At 33.6% G+C, this 24185-nt stretch overlaps 1 protein-coding gene across 1 annotated transcript; it reads right to left on the bottom strand.

Annotated features, from left to right (window-relative positions):
* Positions 1–211: 211 nt before the first annotated feature.
* On the bottom strand, positions 212–18888 carry LOC145630765 (leucine-rich repeat receptor protein kinase HPCA1-like; the record flags this gene model as incomplete). Its single annotated transcript, XM_081682939.1, has 18 exons — positions 212–954; positions 1030–1265; positions 12383–12602; positions 12880–13031; positions 13667–13825; positions 13924–14405; positions 14925–15062; positions 15316–15387; positions 15726–15800; positions 15898–15966; positions 16057–16128; positions 16239–16310; positions 16611–16685; positions 16789–16950; positions 17914–17985; positions 18077–18151; positions 18554–18625; positions 18716–18888. Coding segments are annotated over 18 exons (2811 nt in total), but the record flags the coding sequence as incomplete, so codon positions are not given.
* Positions 18889–24185: the final 5297 nt, after the last annotated feature.

The following is a 24185-nucleotide window of genomic DNA, read 5'->3' as shown; positions in this document are numbered from 1 at the left end:
TATATATATATATATATATATATATATATATATATATATAAAATAAAATAATAAAAAAAAATAATAAAAAAAAAAAAAAAAAAAAAAAAAAAAAAAAAAAACATAGGTAGTATAAAGTTAAGGAAAAAGATATATGCAGCCCTAAGGGCTGCATATAAGAAGCTAAAAATGGAGAGGAAAGACAATAAATAACCATTTATTACACCGATTTACTCGTGAATTGTCGATAAATTCCCAACTTAATACTAAAAAAGGAAGTATATTAAATGCTTATATGCAACCCTAAGAGCTGCATATAGCATTACCCTAAAGTTAAAGTTAATTGCTTACAATGTTTAGAGAATAAGGTAATTCGCAAAAATCAAAACTTAAAAAGGTAGATATTGACAAAAAACACCCAAAAAAAAAAAAGAAAAATACAATCCAACTAGTATATTTCTAAGATCAACTAGTCGAAACTTAAAAAGGTAGATATGAAGGAAACCATTTCTGAATTAGGAAAAATCAACGTGGGAGTTGTCAACTATAACCGTAGAGAGACTCGTCCCCATAAAGATGCCGCGAATTTCCATCACCATATGCCCCAGAACTGGAGGCTGAATCAGTATATGGATTTAAACCTGCCATCTGTAGTATGTCCTCCAGCTGTTTTACTACGTTTCCCATGACAGGTCGATCAACTCCTGATTCTTCGACACAACACAGAGCCAAATCGACGTACTTCTCAAATCCTTTTAATGATGTGCCTAGACCGATACCAGGGTCTAGAAACTCATGAAGACCATATAGGTCTTCTGCTCTATCAATGGCATTCCTCACTTCTCTCACAATGTATCTACCTCTGTCAATTGGTGACTTTCCGGTAATGAGTTCCAGCATTAGCACCCCAAAGCTGTAAACGTCACTTTTCTCGTTTAATTTTTGTGTCATGTAATATTCAGGATCCAAGTATCCCTGCATCACAAAAATTCAGACTTAATAATCAAGCATAAGAACCCTTTAGATCAACTTAGATGAATGTATACACACCATTGTCCCTTTCACTTCAGTGGAGATATGATCCTTTCCAACATCAAGCAGAGTCTTGGATAGACCAAAATCTGAAACTTTTGCATTCAAGTGTTCATCAAGAAGGAGGTTGTTCGACTTGACATCCCGATGTATGATTGGTGGGCTGGCTAGTTCATGCAAGTATGCCAGACCTCTTGCCGCACCAAGGCCAACCTTGATTCTCCTCCTCCAATCTAATTTTATTCCTGATTTTCCTGCAAGACACAATAATCATCATTTCAGGTTGGATCATACAACTTAAAAGTCATCATTAGACCAGAATAGAAATTAAAAAAAAAAAAAAAAAAAAAAAAAAAAAACATCACTGTTAGATCATTAACTTTGTCTCACAACAATTTTATTTATTTATTTTTTTTTTTTTGAAGTTACATTAATGGAAAATTTTCTCCTTAAGAGTACGCCTATGACAGCCCTTCTGGATAGGTACTATTACAATCACACAATTAACACAAACTCCTAGTGCAGAAGCACATAAAGATTATTTCATTATTATGCATAATGTACTAGCATTCGCAAAGTAAATGTACAAGTCATGCATTACGGTATGTCCAGAAAAATACAAGCACTGACCACACAATAATGGACATTTAATTCTTGTAAAAGAATATTTCCTCCATCTCTACCTGTTCTTCATACATTGATTTATCTGGTTCTAAAAATTATTCCACATAGGAAAAACATAGAGAGACGTTGGGAGTAGTAAACAACTATATAGTTGATTTTACTCATTTCCTGTTGAAGCTTATAAGTGTTGATGATGATGAACTTAAACTAAAGCAAACTCAACTAAAGGTTTACAAGTGTTTAAGTACAGGAGAAATGGACCTTGGTGGAGGAAGAACATCTTGTATTATGAAGACTTGAAGAATCTTTAGTTAAAGGGTTAATCAATAGAAGAAGAGTTCTCTAACAAGAACTAAATTCCTTAACAGGAATGTTCCCTAACAAGAACTTGAAGGTTGTAAGCTGAAGACAGTAAGTTCCACAAGGAACTTAGGCTGCGAAGTTCCAGTTGTGAACTGGAGACCAAGCGACAGCAGGAACTTGTTCCTGGCCTGCGTGAAGCCCAAGATATTCAGAATTACAGAAGCGCGACATTGAGATATTAATTTAGTTAAGATTTTATCTTCTAGATTTATTGTTAAATATGTTAATAAGATATGCATGAAATCTATTAGAGACGTGACAAGATAATTTGGCAAAAAGATAAAATTGGAAAAATATAAAAAGATAGATTTTGGAAAAAGATTTTGTTTCAATTTATTTTCCTAAAATCAGTTACAAAACGATATTATTCTTTTATATATATCTTGTATTTTTCGGAAAGGATTTTTCTTCAGTAAAATGATTTACCAAAAATCGTATTTTGATATAAGGAAAGTTAACATCTTTATCTTTTGAAAACCTACTTTCTATACAAGTTATACTTGTATAAATAGTAGAGGTAAAACTGCTTTAGATTTTTGTAAGTTTATGCGTGAAGAAAATCTTGTGAGCTTTATCAAAGTGTAAGTTTAAAAGCTTTATCTTGTCATATTAGTTTCGGGTTTTATGCATAGCTTGCCTAACATATTCTAGACACTTTATTTACTGTAATTGATTGGGTAATTGGGTGAGAGTGTATGAGACTTATAATCATATACAGTAGAAATTATTTTGTGATAAAGAGTGCATTTGTATTGTGAGAGTACGAGTGAATTCAAGTCATGGGATTTGAATTGGGTAGGATTAAGTCTTACCGTGCAACAAGTTCTAGTTGGAACTTGTATATAAAGGTCTGGATTATAATAGGTTTGTAATTTCATCATTGCCCTATTATAGTGGATTGTTTGTGTGTTGAAATCCCTTAGAAGGGTCGAGGTTTTACTTCCAGTTGGGCTCTGGAAGGTTTCCTCGTAAAACTGTGTGTGCACTATCAAGTTCTTTTATATTCTGTTTTAAATTTGCAAAAGTAGTCAGTAGGAACTTAACTACAATTCACCCCCCCTCTTGTAGTGTTCGTTTCAACTAACAATTGGTATCAGAGCAAGGTTCTCACGTGTAAGCAGATAATTTTGCTGAGTAAGATCTTGAGAAGAAATGAACTACAAGGAAAAACTTGAAGAAGGGTACTCAACCCAACGTCCACCTATGTTTAACGGTAAGTTTTATACCTACTGGAAGAACAGAATGGAGATTTTCATTAAGGCTGAGAATTACCAAGTTTGGCGTGTTATTGAAGCCGGTGACTATGAGGTAAACGCAACAAATGATAAAAATGAGGTAGTTCCTAAACTTATTTCTGATTATGACAAAGAAGATTATCAGAAACTCGAAATGAATGCTTTAGCAATAAAGTATTTACATTGTGGTCTTAGACCTCATGAGCATAATCGTATCATGGGGTGCAAGACTGCTAAACAGATTTGGGATCTACTCGAGGTCACTCATGAAGGAACAAACGAGGTAAAACGTTCTAAAATTGATTTACTGATGTCTAGATATGAAAGGTTTGAAATGCAGTCCAAAGAAACAATAGAAGAAATGTTTACCAGATTTAACGACGTAATTAATGAATTAAACTCCCTTGGCAGACACATTCCTATTGATGAACAGGCTAGAAAGATTTTGAGAAGTCTTCCACAGGATGAACGATGGAGATCCAAAGTTACTGCCATGCAAGAAGCTAAGGACTTCACTAAGTTCAATATGGAACAACTAGCTGGATTACTTATGACCCACGAATTGCATCTGAGTTCCAACAACGAAAGTTCCAAAAACAAGTCTTGCTCTAAAGGCTCTACACTAAGAGGAATCTGAAGTTGATGAAGAGGAGATGGCTGTGTTAGTCAAACGATTCAAAAAGATGATGAATAATAGAAGGTTTGACAGAAACAAGAAGCCCACTAGTTTCAGAGACACTACTTGTTTCAAATGTGGGGCAAAAGATCACTTCATTAAAGATTGTCCACTCAAGGACGGTAAGAACAAACCTAAGGAGCAATCCAAGGAATCCAAAGTGTATAAGCCTTACTTCACCAAAGACAATGTGAAGAAAGCAATTCTAGCCGCCTAGGGAGATACTGATACAGAAGAAGAAGAAGATCAACCTCCTGAAGAAACAGCTCATCTGTGCCTAATGGCAAAATCAGATGAAAAGGCTAAGCTGAAGGAACTTGAAGCTGAGGTATGGTTTTCTGAAAGAGATCTAGAACATTTCTCTAAAAAGAATCTAATATATGTTGTCTTGAATATTCAAGAAGAGCTTAAAGAATTGCATAGAGCCAAACAACAAAGTGATAAAGCTTTGATCACTTACCAAGAAAATAGTGAGTGGGTTGACAACATGAAATTTGACATTCAATATAGATTCTTTAGTCTTTTTTATGACAATCGTGTTTTAAAAGAGACCTTAGAAAACTTAAAGCATGATAACATACTCTTAAGTGTTGAACTTTCTATGTTAAAATCAGGAATAGACTCACCTAATTCTGAAGTTCCTTCTCTAGCTCAATCCACCAATTTTGAAAAACTGAAATCGGATTTAGAGAAAGTCAAAATGGAGAAAGCCAGACTTGAGGGGGAACTTGAGAAGGCTAAGAAAGGTAAGAAACCTGTTGAGTACATAGTTCCTGACTGGATTACTAATGCTCAGACCAAAAGAACAGAAGGACTAGGTTTCAAGAAGAAGTTCCAAAAGGAAAAGAAGTATGTTAATTTGCCAAGTAGTATTGTTTGTCATTTCTGTGGAAAAACTGGACATAAGCAGATGAATTGTTTAAAGAGAGAAAGTAGTACACAGAAAAATAAAAATTATGTTAAGCAAATTTGGGTTATGAAAAATAATCCCACTCCTATTACACAGGAACCCGGGTTACTAATGTTTAATTCTCCATGCAGGTTCCAGTGAGGGGGAACAACACTTGGTACCTCGACAGTGGTTGTTCAAAGCACATGACTGGAGACAAATCTAGATTTCTCTCACTGGATGCCTACTATGGAGGAACTGTAACCTTTGGTGACAATATGAAAGGAGATATAATTGTCATTGGCAAAGTAGGAAGGTCAAGTTCCCATGCTATTGATAATGTATCTTTGGTCGAGGGTCTCAAACACAACTTGTTAAGCATTTCACAATTTTGTGACAAAGGAAACTCAGTAAGTTTTACTTCAAATAAATGTAGAATCATTCACAATGACACTGGGAACATTATTTTAGAAGGAACTCGTAAAGGGAACACATATGTTGTGGATCTTAACGAAGTTCCTAATAGCAGTCTAACATGTCTCAGTGTTATTGAGAATGATCCTTTATTATGGCATAAAAGATTTGGTCATGCAAGCTTTACACTACTCGATAAGCTTAGAGCTAAGGAACTTGTGGAAGGTCTTCCTTGCATCAAGTTCCTATATGACAAAATGTGTGATGCTTGTGTTAGAGGAAAACAGACTCTAAGTTCCTTCAAGTCCAAGAAAATGGTAAGCACCAAAAGACCTTTGGAACTTGTCCATATGGATCTATGTGGTCCTATGAGAATCCAAAGTAGAAGTGGTAAGAGATATGTAATGGTAATTGTTGATGATTTTTCAAGATTTACTTGGGTTTTCTTTCTTATCAGCAAAGATGAAACATTTGATGAATTTGTAGCCTTTGTAAAGAAAGAACAGAGAAGAACGGGTAATCCACTGATTCACCTTAGATCAGATCATGGCACAGAATTTGAAAATTCTAAATTTGATGAATTCTGTACTTAGCATGGTATGGATCACAACTTTTCTGCACCAAGAACTCCACAACAAAATGGAGTGGTGGAACGCAAGAATAGAAGTATTGAAGACATGGCTAGAACAATGCTAATCTCAAGTAATCTGCCAAGAAACTTCTGGGCAGAAGCAGTAAATACAGCATGCTATATTCTCAACAGAGTATCTGTTAGAGCCATCTCCAACAAAACTCCCTATGAGCTAATCAAAGGGAGAAAACCTAACATTTCTCACCTCAGATCTTTTGGTTGTAAATGCTTTATTCATAATAATGGTAAAAGAAACTTAGGAAAGTTTAATGAAAGAAGTGATGAAGCTGTTTTCTTAGGTTATGCCTCAAATAGTAAAGTTTATAGGGTTTATAATAAGAGAACAATGTGTGTTGAGGAATCTGTACATATTATATTCGATGAAACTGAACAATTGATTAATGTACAGGAAAGTGATGATGACTTTGAAATAGGATTTGTTCGCAAGATGGATCAAGATGAAGAGTCAACATCATTACAAAAGCAGCAGGAAGAAAATGAGGCAAATACAAAAGCAAATGAAGATCCTACATTAGAAAATGCAACAGGAACTCCAAAACAGAACGAAGCTCATCAAGAAGTTCCAGAAGAAGTTCAAACTGAAAATCAAGTTGAAGTTCCAACAGATGAACCAGTCACCAACAATGAAGAAAGATTGTATCCAATTAAAGACTTTACTCCAAAGCCTTGGAAACATCAGAAATCTCTCAATCATGAGTGATATCACAAAAGGAACACATACCAGATCCCAGCTTAGGAACTTCTGTGCATTTTATGCGTTCCTATCTTCAATGGAACCTAAGAACCATTTTAAAGCTTTGACTGATGCGGACTGGATTAATGCTATGCAAGCTGAACTTAACGAGTTTGAAAGAAACAAAGTATGGCATCTAGAACCTAGACCTAAACAAAAGAAGACGATTGGAATAAAATGGGTGTTTAGGAACAAGCTAGATGAGCATGGTATTATAGTCAGGAACAAAACTAGGCTTGTAGTACAAGGTTTTAATCAACAAGAAGGTATTGACTATGAAGAAACATTTGCTCCTGTAGCCAGGTTAGAAGCTATACGCTTACTCATTGCATTTGCTGCTTATATGGGATTTAGGCTGTACCAAATGGATGTTAAATGTGCATTTTTGAATGGATATCTTGATGAAGAAGTCTATGTGGAACAGCCTCCTAGATTTGAAAATCCAGAATTCCCAAACCATGTCTACAAGCTTAACAAAGCTCTTTATGGGCTGAAGCAAGCTCGTAGAGCATGGTATGAAAGACTGTCAAAGTTCCTATTGAAAAATGGTTTTAAACGTGGAAAAATTGATAAAACATTGTTTTTAAAATCAAATGGAACTGACATATTAGTTGTACAAATTTATGTTTATGATATTTTATTCGGTGCAACTAATGAATCTCTGTGTAAGTATTTTGCTGACTTAATGAGTGGAGAATTCGAAATGAGTATGATGGGAGAGTTAAACTTCTTTCTCGGGTTGCAAATCAAGCAAACTGAAGAAGGAATCATGATCCATCAACAAAAATATATCAAGGAACTGATCAAGAAATACAAGATGGAAAATGCAAAAACCAATAAGACTCCTATGGGTATTGGAACTAGGCTGGAACTTGCATAGACCAAACTATGTATCGAGGTATGATGGGCTCTTTAATTTATTTAACAGCAAGTAGACCTGACATATCTTTTAGTGTAGGTCTATGTGCCAGGTTTCAAGCAAATCCAAAGGAATCTCACCTCGTAGCAGTAAAGAGAATTCTTCGTTACTTAAAAGGAACTGATGACTTGAGTCTCTTCTATCCTAGAAGTGACTCATTTGAATTAAATAGCTTTACTGCTGACTATGCAGGTGACTTGGTTAACAGAAAAAGTACTTCAGGTATGGTTCAGTTCTTAGGACCTTGTCTGGTTTCTTGGGGTTCCAAGAAGCAAAATACTGTTGCATTATCCACAGCTCAAGCTGAGTATGTGGCAGCAGCAGCATGTTGCTCACAAATTCTATGGATAAAACAACAAGTTAGAGATTTTGGTATTATTTTTAAATGTGTTCCTATTTACTGTGACAATACCAGTGCTATTTGTATTTCTAAAGATCCAGTTCAACACTCAAAGGTAAAGCATATCCACATTAGGCATCACTTTTTAAAAGACAATGTGGAACAAGGGAATATTAAGTTAGAATTTTGTCAAACAGAAAGTCAAATTGCTAATATTCTAACCCAACCCTTGAATAGAGAAAGATTTGAGAAATTGAGATTGGAACTTGGGATGATCAAGCTAACTTGATTGCTTCTGAAGTTCCAAGATATGGCTGATTCAAAAATAGTGTAAATAAAGTTAAAAGAGCTTTTGGCGCAACATTGGTGTGATAAACATAGCTGAAGTGTCACCGTTGTTAATTACTAAAGGTAAGCTCACTAAAACACTTATTTATGTAAGCAATTAATAATATACTGTGCATATGTGTTAAAACCGTGTTCCATTATGTGTATCTTTAGAAAGAAAATATGATTTGTAAAATTAAATGAATTTGGAAAGAAAGTGAATTTTGAAAATACATCCTGCCAAATGATTTTACAAATTAATTGAACGTGTTTCAATTAATGACTGAATAGTAAAACCATTCAATTCCCTTGCACCGCTTCAATAAATATAAAAAGCATCTTTCACCCACCTTGTCACTCCACTGTCAAATCACAATTCACCCTCTTCAGTAAAAATTTCAAGAACAAAATCACCATCAAACACCATGGTTATCATTGACAGAAATTGTTTCCTCTGAAAATTCTCAAAACACCGAACACACCATTCAAGAAGAAACTTCACCTTTAGCAATGGTGAACTATAAACCCTCTCCAAAATCAACCAAGAGTACCTCTGAGTCTCCTAAACCCTCTGAAAACCCGAAACCATTACCCTCAAACCCTAAGGAAGTAGAGAGCAAGAACGTTGATGAGGAGTACAGCACTTCAAGTGTACTCGACAAATTACGAAAATGGAAACAAAAGAGGGAGAAAGAAAAGTCACTTGAAAAGGAAATTGAGGAAGTTGATGAGTTCGAAAAAGGGATAAATCAAGGAGAAGAGGAAAATCAGGGAGAAGAAGAGAATCAGGGAGAAAGTGAAGATAATGCTTCTGCAGAGGAAGAGGAAGAGGAAGAGGAGGTTGATGAAGATGATGACCAATTGGAACTTCTTGCAAGCGCGGGAAGGTATGTTGTTGGTCATAGACTTGATAGTTCACGGTGTAAGAAGGCTAGGTTTTTAGAATTCTTCGATTTAATTAAATTTCAAGGGTGGGAGTATATGTTATCTAATGCCTCTAATAATGTGCTATATCCTGTGGCAATGGATGAATTTTGTGCAAAATTTCTAGTTAAGCAAGGAAAGATTTTTAGCTTAGTGAACAAAAAGAAAATTGAGTTTGATGTTGAAAAATTAGGTAAAATTTTGAAAGTACCTACTGCTGGATTTGAGTTGTATGTGAAAGGGAAGAATACTGTGAAGGTAGGAAATTATCTCAGTGGAGATATAGTTGAATTTCTGGGAGGACAAAGGGGGAAGAATGTTATGAGCCATAATGATCTTAGTCCTCTTAATAAGTTGTTGTTCAATTTGGTGAGAAAAACAATACTGCCAAGAACCCAAAAGAGAAGCCAAGCATGCTTGATGGACTTGGCTGTCATATTCTGTCTTTCCAAGAAAATAAAATCTACTTCTCATCCCTAATGTATCAACACCTTGCACACTGTATTCCAAGAAAGAACAAAGTGGGATATGGTGCATTGCTGTCTATTGTGTTTGAGTTTCTAGGTGTGAAGCTCAAAGGAGTTTATGAGGGATTGGAGGAAAAACAAGAGGATGTGATTAATGGGGAAACACTTCAAGGCATAAACCTTGAAGTAGTAAATGGAAAGGTCAAAAAAATTGAAGTAAAGAAAACAATGGGAGGAAAGAGAAAAGGGAAGGAAGTTCCAGAAAAGGCTGTGAGGAAGAGCAGAAGGATCTCAGCTGTAAGGCTCCTAAAACTAGCTTGGAGAAACCTCTTGAGCTAGATGAGGATGAGGACAAAGTCACTGCAAGACAAGTGGCTGACCGGTGGACAAAGCTGACATTGCAGAGAAGCAGTTGAGAACAACCACAGAGCAAATACAAAATCTTGAGAAGAAGGTCCAAGGTCTTGAAAGCAGTCTCAAACTGCAGAAGTTGGAGGAGTATGTGCAGCAAAATGTTGAAGACAACAAGAAAATTCTTGAACTTCTTGAAACTTAAACAAGACCAGCCGCATCCATCCTATTTTGTCTAGCTTATCTTTAGCCTCACTTTTGTTTCTCTATGTTTTATTAATTCAGTCATGAACTTGTTACATTTCAATTTCTGTTTTAGAATTGCTTTTTAGTATTGTAATATTTTGATAACTAAGCAGGAAGTTTCTTTTGATTTTAATGAAACATTTTGGAACTTGGTGCAACCATGTGTGTGTTATATTGTGAAAGCTTATGTAGACAAGTTGAACTTATTGGAAGTAAGTTGGCAGCGCTGCCTTCAGTTTCCCACACTCGATGAATTGCTTGTGGGGCTGTTATCAGAAGCTTAATAATCTTGAAAAAGCAGGACTTTTTTATGATGCCAAAAGGGGGAAAAGAGGAAGCAAACTCGAAGGTTTCAGTTGTTCTGGGTTCCAGTTGAGAAAGTAACAAAACTTCTCTGATTTGGTAGCTTAGTTATTTCATGCTCTGTTTTTCTTTGTTTGTTTTATATTTTTCTCTTATTTTTGTTTCTTGTTTTTTTTATGTGTTTACTTTTTGTCAAAAAATCAAAAATACAAAAGATATTATTCTTTTATATATATCTTCTTGTATTTTTCGGAAAGGATTTTCCTTCAATAAAATGATTTACCAAAAATCGTATTTTAAGATAAGGAAAGTTAACATCTTTATCTTTTGAAAACCTACTTTCTATACAAGTTATACTTGTATAAATAGTAGAGGTAAAACTGCTTTAGATTTTTGTAAGTTTATGCGTGAAGAAAATCTTGTGAGCTTTATCAAAGTGTAAGTTTGCCAAGCTTTATCTTGTCATATTAGTTTCGGGTTTTATGCATAGCTTGCCTAACATATTCTAGACACTTTATTTACTGTAATTGATTGGGTAATTGGGTGAGAGTGTATGAGATTTATAATCACATACGGTAGAAATTATTTTGTGATAAAGAGTGCATTGGTACTGTGAGAGTACGAGTGAATTCAAGTCAGGGGATTTGAATTGGGTAGGATTGAGTCTTACCGTGCTACAAGTTCTAGTTGGAACTTGTATATAAAGGTCTGGATTATAATAGGTTTGTAATTTCATCATTGCCCTATTATAGTGGATTGTTTGTGTGTTGAAATCCCTTAGAAGGGTCCTGGAAGGTTTCCTCGTAAAACTGTGTGTGCACTATCAAGTTCTTTTATATTCTGTTTTAAATTTGCAAAAGTAGTCAGTAGGAACTTAACTACAATTCACCCCCCCCCCTCTTGTAGTGTTCGTTTCAACTAACATTTCCTTTACACTCCTTACCCCCAAACTCATGAACTTAATCAACTCATCTACTCTGATTCTCAACACCATCCACCCCCCTCCCCACTGCCACCCATACCAGCACCCGCTTTCTCTTCTACCCACCCTGCCCACCTTGACCATTAACTTGAAACCACCCACCCAAAAAAACCAACCACCTTGCAAACCTGCCCCTACCCTCTAATAGACCCACCCCCCACCCCCCAAAAAAAAAAAAAATTAAAAAAACCCTCCAAACCTATACATTCAAAGTTTGACTTTGACCTTTTAAACATCAAATATGACCATGGTGGTGGTAAAATAATAAGAGAAGGAAGAGGGAGTAGAAGTGGCAACGTGGCAACAGGGGACAAGGGAGTGGTGATTACATATAGGGAGCGGCGATGGCAATTGGCAAGGCAATGGTGTTTGGCAGTGACACCATAAATGTGAGGTTGAATGTGGTGGAGGTGTGGAGCAATGATGAGAAATGGAAGAGAGCTTGAATTATTGAACAGCACTTTATATTAAAGGGAGTTACTTTCTGTTCTCCTTATTTCCCTGTTCTAAACTCAGTGATTCTCATTACAACATACAACTGAAGTCATACATTAGCCTAATTGAATCGTCTACATTTCAAAGAAAATCTACTAGAAAAAAGCGGTTCTAATTTCTAAGACAGGATAGTTTAACGATTATAACAAATCACAATGTTGTTCTAATATATATATATATATATATATATAGACCATTTTCTACTTTAAGCAAGTAGTTTATGTTCAACACTCATTTACGTCTGAAGTACTAAGGGTGCAACTTATACCAGATTAAAAGAAAATTATCTAGTCAAAGGTTCTAAATAATTCAGTTTTTTCTTATTAGGGCTTCCACCCAGCTAGCATTGACAGTGCACATGCACAGGAAAAAAGACATGCAGGTCATATACAGCGTGTAGACAGAACATGGAATTAAGCCGATATATATACCTGAGAGACTCTCTTTCAAGGTACCGTTTGGTACATACTCATAGACCAGTATGAGTTCTCCTTTCTCCAAACAAAAACCAAACAGTTTAACGAGGTTCTTATGATGAACTCTTGATAGAAGTTCTATTTCAGTTTTGAACTCAAGGTCACCCTGCGGTGAACCTTGTTCAGCTCTTTTTACAGCAATTAGCTGCCCATTTGTAAGTGTTCCCCTATAAACCTGTTGAGACACCATTAGAAATATGAGACAAGAGAGATTAACACAGGTCCATCAAGAAAAGGTTAACTTCCATCAGCAAAGAAGAAAAGCATTTTTCATGAAAAGTTCACTCAATTTTCATCTCCATTTTAATGGAAAACATGGAACCGTATGAAATCAGATAATCAGAGCGTAGAAAGTTTAATTTTCAAGCTACAATGCAAAGAGAAAACATTCTTCATGATTCGCATCTTATTTGTCCTATAAAGTAGTAAACAATTCACATTGCACTAAATACCTTCCCATATGTCCCTGACCCAATCACATTGGATTCTGAGAAATTATTGGTCATCTTTTTTATCTCTTCAAGTGGAAACACCCTTGATCCTGCCAACGGTAATGTGCTACTGGTGCTGCCAAGAGACATCCAAGATGAGGTTGACGGTAGGCCTACAAGTTATGTATTACTGTCATGAAATAAGTCTAAATGTAATGATCAGGTGTTTTAGCTTTATAATGCGTGAGTTTGGAAAAGTGTAAAGTCCTACATCTGTATGCTCTGATAACAGACTGCAAACTCCAAAACTAAACAAAGTGCTTTCTCTTATTGTGTTAAAGTGGTCAAGTTGTTATTAAAGAGACTTAGCCACTTTTTATCAATATTTTTTTGTTTCCTTGCATTGTGAATTTGCTAGTAAATGAAGGTTTTTGAGGTTGTTGGAGTTCTGTGAAATATAGCATTATTTTAGAAGGGTAAAGGAGAGAAAAGTTCTACAATGGCTGGAAAGTTTGTCTACTTTAAGGATTTTTAGTTAGAGGGAATAATATGATGTTCCAAAATACACCTTTAAATAAGAGTTAACTGTAAGATAGGGTTGAGCTCAAATTAACATTTTAGTCCTCTACAATTTCTCTCTACTTGATGTAAGACATGATTGCACAATATCTTAAATTGATTGTCTAGAAGGATACAAGGTCATGTGATGGAATTTGGTTAAAATAATGAACCTTTTCTCTTTAGGAATATCATTAAGTTGTTGTACGTACAAACATCAAAGATTATCATGTAAAAGAAAAACAATTACCAAAACGATTGTCTGGCTCCACAGTTTTGGAAGGTCTCTTCTTACGGAAGCAAATGAATGCAACAACACACAACGCTAAGAGTAAAGCAGCCCCTCCTGCAGCGATTCCAATAATAGCAGCCATGCTCAAAATCTTCTTAGGTTTAGGTGCAGATTCCTCTAAGATGGGTATATGAAATGAGTGTTAATAAGGAAACTCCAGAACCAAAAGGCACAGAAAAATGTGTCAACCAATTTTCTTTTCAAAACAGAGTTACCTGCAAAGGTTGTATATTCATTAGCAGTGAAATAAAATGGTCCATAATTTGGTGGCGGTTTAAAAGTCTGGTTGGTGAGCATAAAGCCTAAAGTAGATATTGCAGTCCTATTGAATCGATCTTGATCAAGGGGAAAGACTTGCAAGGTCATTTCAAGATAATTTGATAGACCCCTGCTTACATTACTGAGAGATACCGAATCAACAGGGACTTCTTTAGATTTAAAGGTTTTAGATAGTTTTATCTGTAAATCCTTATAGTGAGTGAAATTTTCCAAGTCTGAAAATTGTGGGGCTCTAAATACAAGTGTTCCAGTGTATGGGTAGGCACAGTGACAGCTAGGGCTGGAAATTTTATCTGAATCGCAATTGCTAGGGGCACAATTTTGTGGTGGTGTTGTATACGTAATGTTAGACTGTTGAGGAAGAATACAGTATCTTTCTCCAGAGATAGCATCTGAACAGTAAGGATTTCCGACAAGGCTGCAATTGTAAATAGTGTTAGAGGCGTGAATGATAATAGAGTTAGTATCCAGTCAGAACACATACACGCAGAACGCAACAAGACCTTTAACTCCATTAGGTTAACAAAAATATATTTCTCCATTATGTGTATTTCATATACAACATAACTCAGTCCAAACACAAATTTGCTCCAAATAAGAAAATGTAATTGGTGTAACTGTTTCTGAAAATAAATATATATTGCTAAGATTCAAATTGAAGTACAGAAAGGTGGAAAAAAGAAATCAACAACTGCTCTCCGGAAATCAAATTCATTCTCCTCCAGTGGAGTAAAACCAAGAAAAATATTCATTTAAATGGTAGAAAAGATTGGGAAAATGTTTTCTTCAAATTTTCTTATTTAGTACCACAAAGAACAAAAGTTAAGAAAACTATTTTCAGCATTCAAGAGGAGCCCTCCTCTTTACAGAATTTAATTTGCAAACAGAAAAGAAGAAATTTAATAGCAAAGTTGAATCAAGAATTTTCAAGCCTTACATTATTTGGACATTAGCATCCTCAGGTCTTTTAGTGTAAGCACTAATATTGTTGTTCTGCATGTCAACTAATCGAAGTTGTGAGCTGACAGCAGAACCAATATTCAATGTACCACTGAGCTTGTTCCTCTTCAATACCCTAGATCAACATTATAAGAAAAAGGTATTAAAATGAAAGAACACTTCCCTCGCTCAGATAGTTTGGTTCTTAGAAGAATCACCATAAGTAAATGATTTTGGCTTTGTTTCTTTCACCCGAAAACTACTTTAGACTATTAATGTTAGAATCTGAGTTAGGTAGTCCTTATTTGAGCTTTTCTAAACTTCTTGGTCCTTATAACAGAATATGCACCACTTTTGAAATACTGACTTTGAAATTAACTGATACTCACACTTTCTGTAACTGAGGGAGGCTAAATAATGATTCTGGAACTTCACCTTGTAGTTGAGTCCTTTCCATTATTCTGTACAAAGGAAATATACTGATATCAACAATATGCAATCAATTAGGTACTTGGGAAATAAAACAGGAGAGATTAATGCAAGGTGTAGTCTTGATTTATTTGCAAGATTCTACAGCAAAAGGAGAAACGTCCTAAGATTTACAAAAAAATAATAGTTTTAGGTAAGCATAGTAAGCTTAAAACATTAATTGGCAAGGAAATAAATCAGCTACATGCACAAAATCAATGATGACAAAGTTTCACATATTTATTTAAAAAGGAATATTCTATCTGATTTCATTCAATTCGAAATTAGTAAGTGAATCCTTTTTGTGTAAAAGAATAGTCAAGAAAAATACAATGTAATCAACGACGGCAAGGCTGTGAACCATGATGGAACATCTAAGGTATCAAAACTATTGTTGCTCATGTCCCTGTGCACAAATTTTAAAAAAAAAAAAAAAAAACTGTCATGGTTAGACATCCACTTAAAGATCTCAAGTACAAGGTACAACATGATCATTAACTTACAAGTAACTGAGTTGGTTCATGCCAGTAAGGTCAGGCATAGAGCCGGTGAATTGGTTGTTAGATAAAAGCCTGAAAATAAACAGATATTCATGTATGATTTATGCTGATAATTCAGGTAGAAAAAAGTCCACAAGTAAATAGACTTTAATTATTACTTACATATCGGTAACCTCAGTAAGATTGGAAATGTTTGAAGGGACAGACCCACTGAATGAATTCCAATCCAATCGTCTGATAAACATTGAATTTAAAGAGGAAAAAGTTTATGGTAAACATAGCTACTTCTGAATAGTCTTTGTTTGTTAATGATATTTTCTGGAAACATAAAATAGGATACTTACAGAACCTCCATTTTATTCACTAGACCTATCGTTGACGGGATGCTTCCACCAAATTTATTGTTATCCAGAAGCCTGGTGCAGCCAACCATGTTTTGTCAATTAATGGGTTAACATACCTCAACAGCTCAACTTAGTCTATGGTCCAAAGAATTAAAACATCATACTCAAAGCCTAGTTCACTGCATAGAGACAGCTGAACATAATAATTAATGAAATTATGCTGGACTGCTAGAGCAATGCAATAAAAGAACTAAGAAACAGGTTTTTGTCAGAAGATTTGAAAAAGAATAAGAACAATTCGAAATTATTTACCCCAGTGAGCTTTGCTCAGCAGAAATTATCCATTTATTATAAATCTTGCATGGTACTTACAAATGAATAAGTGTCATATTTTCATGGAGCAGCTGAGGCGGAATTGAGCCAGAGAGTTGATTTCTTCCAAAGTGACTAGCAATCAAATAGACAAGCAACAAGAAATTGAAAATTAAAAGATTGAAAGAGGGCAGTACAATCATGGTGAAATTAGATGAGTTAAATGCCTCAGACATACAAGTGCTTGCAACTATGCAGCATATCAAGACCAGGTTTAGTCCCATTCGAGACAGGTAATGTTCCAGTAAGCTTGTTTTCAGCTAGATCCAGCCAATAGAGCTTAGAAAGATTACCAATTGAACTTGGGATTGACCCGCTTAAACTATTAGAGTTCAATGATCTGCAGAATACCAAAAGGCAGAATTCAGATATAACTTAATATAAAAATATAAAGAAGATGAGCAATATAGCCCTCTTTTTTTTGGGACAGGGACAAATGAACTGAACGGATGAAAGTTTAACATAAAATATAATTCATCAATCAATAAATAACTATATACTAAAAGACACACCATTGACACATGTCATTTTCTGGTGTGTTTTTCTTTTTTTTTTTTTTAAAAAAAAAATATTTAGGAAACAAATCGTATACATAAATAAAAGTTAAAAAAGATCCATAATATATATATATTGATACCATAAAGTTAAATAATAAAAAAATTCAAATTTTTAACATAATTTGTGACATACATGATAATGTTGTGTTCTACTTTTTTTTTTTTTTTTTTGGATAGTATGTTGTCTCTCTACCTTTATTACAACAACGATTTTTGTATTTAATTATGAGCTTGCCAAGAAAGATATAAAAAATATTTTAAGTCGGTTGATTATTGAGGAAGAAAAATACTATGTAAGAGAGATGAACAATAGTGTGTAAAAACGAAATCTATTTACAACGTTTTTTTTTTTTTTTTTTTTTTTTTTCTTACTCACTATTTACAAAGTTGATTACATATTGTTAAGATATTCATTTGGTTAACAAGAATAAAATGATATACATTTGTTGGTGAATAAATATAAACATACATACATGCGTATTTTAAAATATCTATTTTGCTAATAATAGACTTTTTCATAACAAATTCATTTTACGAAGTAATAACTTGACATATTTTTTTTAATAATAAAACATAGTGTTAATTAATGAATAGTTATGGAAAATTACCGTGCATGGCACGGGACCTAACCTAGTTAGAACACAAAATCAAAGTGCGATAGTCTACAAACTAACAAGCATCTACATAACATACAGCATAAGTTATAAGAGAAAATTTAAGAAAGAAAAGTGAGAACTAATTCTTACAAGAATATCAAATTTGAGAGAGATCCTATGCTGTCTGGAATTTTGCCAATGAAATTGCAGCCAACCAAGATCCTACAGTGCAGCAGGACAGAATTATTGTTGCAAGAGATTATAAGTTACAAGTAACCATATACAGTACATTTTGTAAAATCACACTTCTTACAGGTTTGTAAGCTTTGCTAATTTCCCAATTGCTTCAGGAAGTGAACCGGTCAGTCCCTTATTAGAAGACAGGTCCCTAGAAAATGTTCATAAAAAATTAAAAATAAATAAATAAAAATAAAATAAATAGAAGGTCATAAATAAAATGAAAGAAAAAGAGAAGACTTGTTGAATTTCAAAATGATGAAAAATCCTTGAACACGATTTAATAGAATACTAAACAGTGAGCTACCCTAGTGAAGAGGGTAGCTCACTGTTTAGTATTAATAATGATTTCCTGATGTTCTCTTTTCTTGCCTATATTAAGTATTTTATAAATAATAAGTAAAATAAGTTACAATTAAAACTTACAGAAATACCATATACAAAGTATTTAATTAGTAAATATAGGAAAGATGATGGAAATGTTAGGTATATATCTATCGTATCAGAAAAGACAGAGATGTTTGAGAATGAGAGAGCACATAAGAAAACATACAGAGTTTGTAGCTCAGATAATTGCTGGATATCACCTGACAGTATGCCCTTCAGCCCAATGCTTGATAAAGTTCTGAGAAACAACTTGTAAAATCAAATCAATATATGCTTTATAGATGGTTATGGCTGCCTCTAGATGTAAAGGCTCTGCTCTGTGACTTACATCGAAATCACTCGAGAGTTATTGCAGGCAATTCCTTCCCAGCGATCACCACAAGGGTCGCGAAAACCATTCCAAGATGGTGGCACATTTTCCCAAATTGCTTTGAGGGATAATAATCCAGTAACTGCATGATGAGTAACCAAATTCAATTTAAGACTTGGATGGATCTTAATTCATCATTGCTGAACTTCATAGGCAAGAAGGTGGTCCAACATGTTAAGACATAGGTGATGCCGTGATGGCATGCACAATTGCACACAGCAGAAAAATAGAGAGATAAAAAACATGCAACAAAGATGCAATCATGTTATATGGCTCATCAATAAGTCTGGTCAATATCTGGAAGCTAGGTCTTCATTCACTTTTCATGATTATGTTACACTAACAGTCCCTCTGTCCAACATTATTTGCCCATTCTATAATCTCTGACAGGAAAACATTGTTCAACAAAGACTTATTTTTGTTCAAGATGCATAGGGACAAAAATGGCAGAAATCACGGAACCTATTGACTTATTAGCAGAATTGCAGCTCTAGGCTCAGGTGCACAGTCTGGTCATGCTCCAAATGACCGAAAAATCAAATAGATAAACATGTATTTAAATATATATGACCAGAAATTCAATCAAACACCTAAGATACATAGAATAGTCAAGTAAAATAAGTTTACCTAGGTTATTTACTGATCCAATTTCTCCATAAATGAGATAAAGGTATCGTTGAACACAAGTAAAATTGAAGCTTAAGCAATTAGAAAAGCATCGATTTTAGTCCCTATATGTACATTCTACTTTCTTAAGTGGGATTCTCAGAGGTAATAAGATCAATGACATCCCACCATCAACATTGACCATCTTCCAACCCTCGGCCACAAGCCCACAAAGAAAAGTTACACAGTTATATTCCTGAAATTCTAACACGCTTAAGATGATCTCTCAATCTTCAGCCAAGTACTCAGTCAAACATCCTGGTTTCATCGTATAAGCAAGTAACATCTTAGACGGACCATTACTGTGATACGAAGAGACATGTCTAAATATATCCTATTGGTCACAAACAATCCATGACAACACACATCACATCAATAAATAAAATTAAGTGCAGAGAGAATTGTACATTATAGATTTATATATGTACTCATAATGTTGTAATCTTCAATGATTTATGGAGCATACAAAAGTAGTTCAAATATTTAATCATGTCATTAGGATACGTATCTTTCTTCCACAACCGAAGCAAGAAAAGGAAAAAAAACAAAAAAACAAAAAACAAAAAACAAAAAACAGAACAAGCTCGATTGAATAAGCAAGTACAAAGAGCAGATAAGTGCCATGAAAGTAAGAAAACAAAGATTTTAATCACAGACTAACCACGGAAGACAGAGAAAGGATTAAACTAACCGTCATTAGGGTCTGTTTCAGAGGTTGTAATAGAAATTTGCATACATACCAGAAGTAGGCATATTGCTAATTTAAGAGTCATTGATCCAAATTGATCAATTTAAGCGACTAAACAAAACTATATAGCATAAATGCTCAAAAACCTCACAGCATAACTGTAGCAGCAAACTGAATTTTACAGAAAAGTTAAGGAATTTCCAAAAACTCAATGACTTATACAAGCTCGCCCAATGAAATCGGTCAACCCATGTTAGTTTATTCGACTAAATTGCAGTTTTCATAGTAATGCATTTAGTTAAGAAACATCAAAAATTCAACTATATACTCAGTCAAATGATGTCTATCACTAAACATTAAACAAGATATTGAGCAGCAAAACCCACTAATAGTAAGCATTGATTTATGATAAATTACTACTATTGTCAATGATCAATTCAAATTGCCATTTAAAAAAACCCACAATTATCAAATGAACTCAGCACGTTTAGATGAAGATTTTGATAAATTGAAGTCCACTCTAATAATAATAACAAAAAAAATAAATTTAAAATAAATAAATTCAAGGGACTAATTTGATATTGAACAATTTAACAAGAACAAATCAAACAATGAGGAGATTGAAGACGTGCATGACAGATTAAATAATCAATAACAGACTTTTAAGCATGAATTAAGGATACTAGGTAATCAATAGTTTCATAATGAAAGTGGATATAAATTATAAAATATAAATCTTAAAAGAACTAGTAAAAGCAAAGTAATTGTCAAGGGAGATTATAAAATGAAAATTACTTACATATTTCATCAAGTTGATGCTTTGGGTCTGCATTGATCTTTTCATTGGTGAAGTAGAAATTTTTTTCCTCCGTTCAACAAACATGATTCGAATTTTATGGCAAATAATTCCGGGGATTTATTTGTTGAAACACCGGACCCGGTCTACAATAAATTATTGTAAACCCAAAATTTGACACTTTCAAATAATATAATCACATTCTGGATGATATAATCACTTTTTTAGATGATATAATTATTTTTTTGTGAGTCATATTTTGATCTCATATTAAACCATTTAATGATAATTATATAATTATCTTTAGGATGATAAAATTTAAAAATCATCTATATTCACTTTTTGAGTGATACATTTACATAATAGTTTCAAGATGACATAATCACTTTTGTAATAATATAATCACATTTCGTATGATATAATCACATTCGTATGGTACACTAGAAGGTTGGGTCTACAATAAGTTATTGTAGACCGGGTCTATTCTAGTCTTAATATTATTGAAATTCTGGTGTAGGTCTCAAACTCTCAGTAGTGAATTGTGCATGAACTGATGGACTCCAAATTATAGTACCGAGTACTTATTTCGTAATAATCGCAACAATTTTATTTTTCTTTCTTTTTAGAATATTTCATTCATTTTATAATATCGTGGAAAATTTGTCAAAAATAATATTAATTTTGAGCGGTTTGCAAAAATAAATCATTCTTTTAATTATTTATGAAATAATACAAATTTTAAAGAGTGTCTGCTTAAAAAAGATACTTTACCTATAACTTATATGGTCGGTTAACTTCTTCACCAAAAAAAATATATGGCCAAAAAAATATATGGCCGGTTAACATTTTTTTTATATAAAATTGTTCAACAATATAATTTACTTTTAATCAAAACTCTGAGCATGGTTAATTTCTCATATAATTCTTAATTAAATATTAAATAAATCCTAACTAAATATTTAACTAACACTACAAAAAAAAATGAGAATAGACAACACTTAAGATTGCAACACTTACAGAAATGTTACTCTTAATAATCTAACGCAACAATACTTATTTGTTACCTTGAACTAAAGTAACAGGGAAAAAAAAAAAAAAAAAAAAAAAAAAAAAAGAGTGTTGCTCTAGACTATATAAGGCAACAGTCACTTAAAGTGTTACCTTTTTCTTGTCTAAGACAACAAATATAATAATTGTTGCATGAAAAGATAACAATAACAAAACTATTGTTTGAAAAATGTAATATTAATATCTATGTTGCCATCTATAGCAACATTTATATTAAAATGACAACATAATATATATATATATATATATATATATATATATATATATATATATATATATATATATATATATATATATATATATATATATATATATATATATATATATATATATATATATATATATATATATATATATATATAAAGCAAGTTTGGTAGAGTTGGTGGGGAACTCACCTTGTGACTCTAAGGTCTCACTAGTTCGAGCCCTACTAACTACTAAATGTTTGGGAGTGACAACATTTTTGAATTATCTTCTTAGATGGCAACATTTTTCATTTCTTGTCTTTGTTAAAGTGTTGCCTTATGTATCATTTTACCTAAGCTTTCAAAATTGTTGCCTTTGAATAAAAATGTGTTGCCTTATGAATAGACAACGGGGGCATAAATTACACCTCATATGTGTTGTCTTAGCTACAAGGTAACACTTTTTTTATATTAGGCAATTGTTTTGCATTGTTACCTTTGCTTTATTTTGTTGTAGTGTAATTAGCTCCTATTATTATTATTATTGTAAAACATTATTTTAATATCATTATTTAAAAAAAAAAAACCACCACCACCACCACCAACAGTCCAGCCATCCCCTCCTCACCCTCAATTGCTGCCACCAAACCACCTTCCTCCTCCTTGAAGGGGTCAAACATTCGACGTCCCGGTGAGGGGGAAGGGATGGGGTCGAATTAGGGCAAGGGAAGGGGAAAGGGGTTGAATAGGGCAAGGGAAGAGCTGGTCAACTAGGTTGGTCGGTCGGCAAGCTGGCACGAGGGGGTGGAGGGAGTCTGGGCGGCAAGTGGCAGTGGAGGTGGGGGCGGGGGCGGTGGCGGTGGCCGACTGGGGTGTGGTGGTGATGGTTTTTTTTTAAAAAAAAAGTTTTTTTTTTCATTTTAAATAATAATAATAACAAAAATAATATTGTTTTATAAAAATTAGGAGTTTCAATAATAAAGAGTGGTTTTTTAATATAATAATAATTAATATTATTTGACTTTTTTGTTTGAGGAAATATTATTTGACTTTAATGATTAAGAACATTAAATAAACTATAAAAGATGTAAAAAAAAAAAATTAAATTGTCAACCAATAAAACGATGACACGTGTCTCATAAAACCTGTTAAACAAGTCACCAACAGGTCATAACTTGTTTAAAGTGGACACCTTTCAAAGTTTGTATTATTTAGAAATAATCAAAAGATTGACTTGTTTTTGGCGTGCCGTTCAAAGTTTGTATTATTTTTGAAATTTTTTCCTAATATTATTCCCAAGTATTAAATGCAAATACCAAATTACTCAAATGCAAGATAAATTAATTTTTATGAAAAATTAGATTTTCAATCTTATCTTTTTTTGTTATAAAAAAAAAAAAAAAAAGGTATACTCTTTCAACACTCTAATGGGTTGTTTGGTAAGTGGGAATTATTGAAGGTGGGATTGGGAATATTAATCCCAATTTATGGTAATTCCCATGTTTGGTTCATGAAAATGGGAATAAATAAAATGTTTCTATTCCCATTAGTTTATTACCCAGAAGTAGGTAATAGAGATGGGAATCGAAAACAAATAGTGAATTGACTAAAATGCCATTAATGAAATAGAAAATGGAATGATTTTTGCGAGGGTGTTTTCCTAATTGTATCATTTTGTTTCTCATCTCTATCCAAACAAGACATTAGACATATTTTATGAATTCCCACCTTGCAACTCCCTTTCCCATTCCCTATCCCAATCTCATCATATAATCCCCAAATTGTCATTCCAACATGCCAAATGCCCCGTAAGACTTCCAACCCAGAAATTACACGTAATATATAATCATTCCTTTCATTCCACCTGTACACATATTCTTATTTCTTTAACTGAGCTTGTCTAAAGGAGGCTTGTTATGCATGGACAAATGCATAACAAGGGGCAAGATTGCAAATTTGCATGCATTTTGGAAAGATGAGTGGAAATCCACCTTACTTCTTGTTATGCTTTTTGTTATGCTTATT

Source organism: Chenopodium album, chromosome 1 (assembly GCF_948465745.1).
Source record: "Chenopodium album chromosome 1, dcCheAlbu1.1, whole genome shotgun sequence".
In the NCBI taxonomy this organism is placed as follows: Eukaryota; Viridiplantae; Streptophyta; class Magnoliopsida; order Caryophyllales; family Amaranthaceae; genus Chenopodium; species Chenopodium album.
Note: the sequence above shows the minus strand (reverse complement) of the source record. Positions and strands in the feature narration are given on the sequence as shown.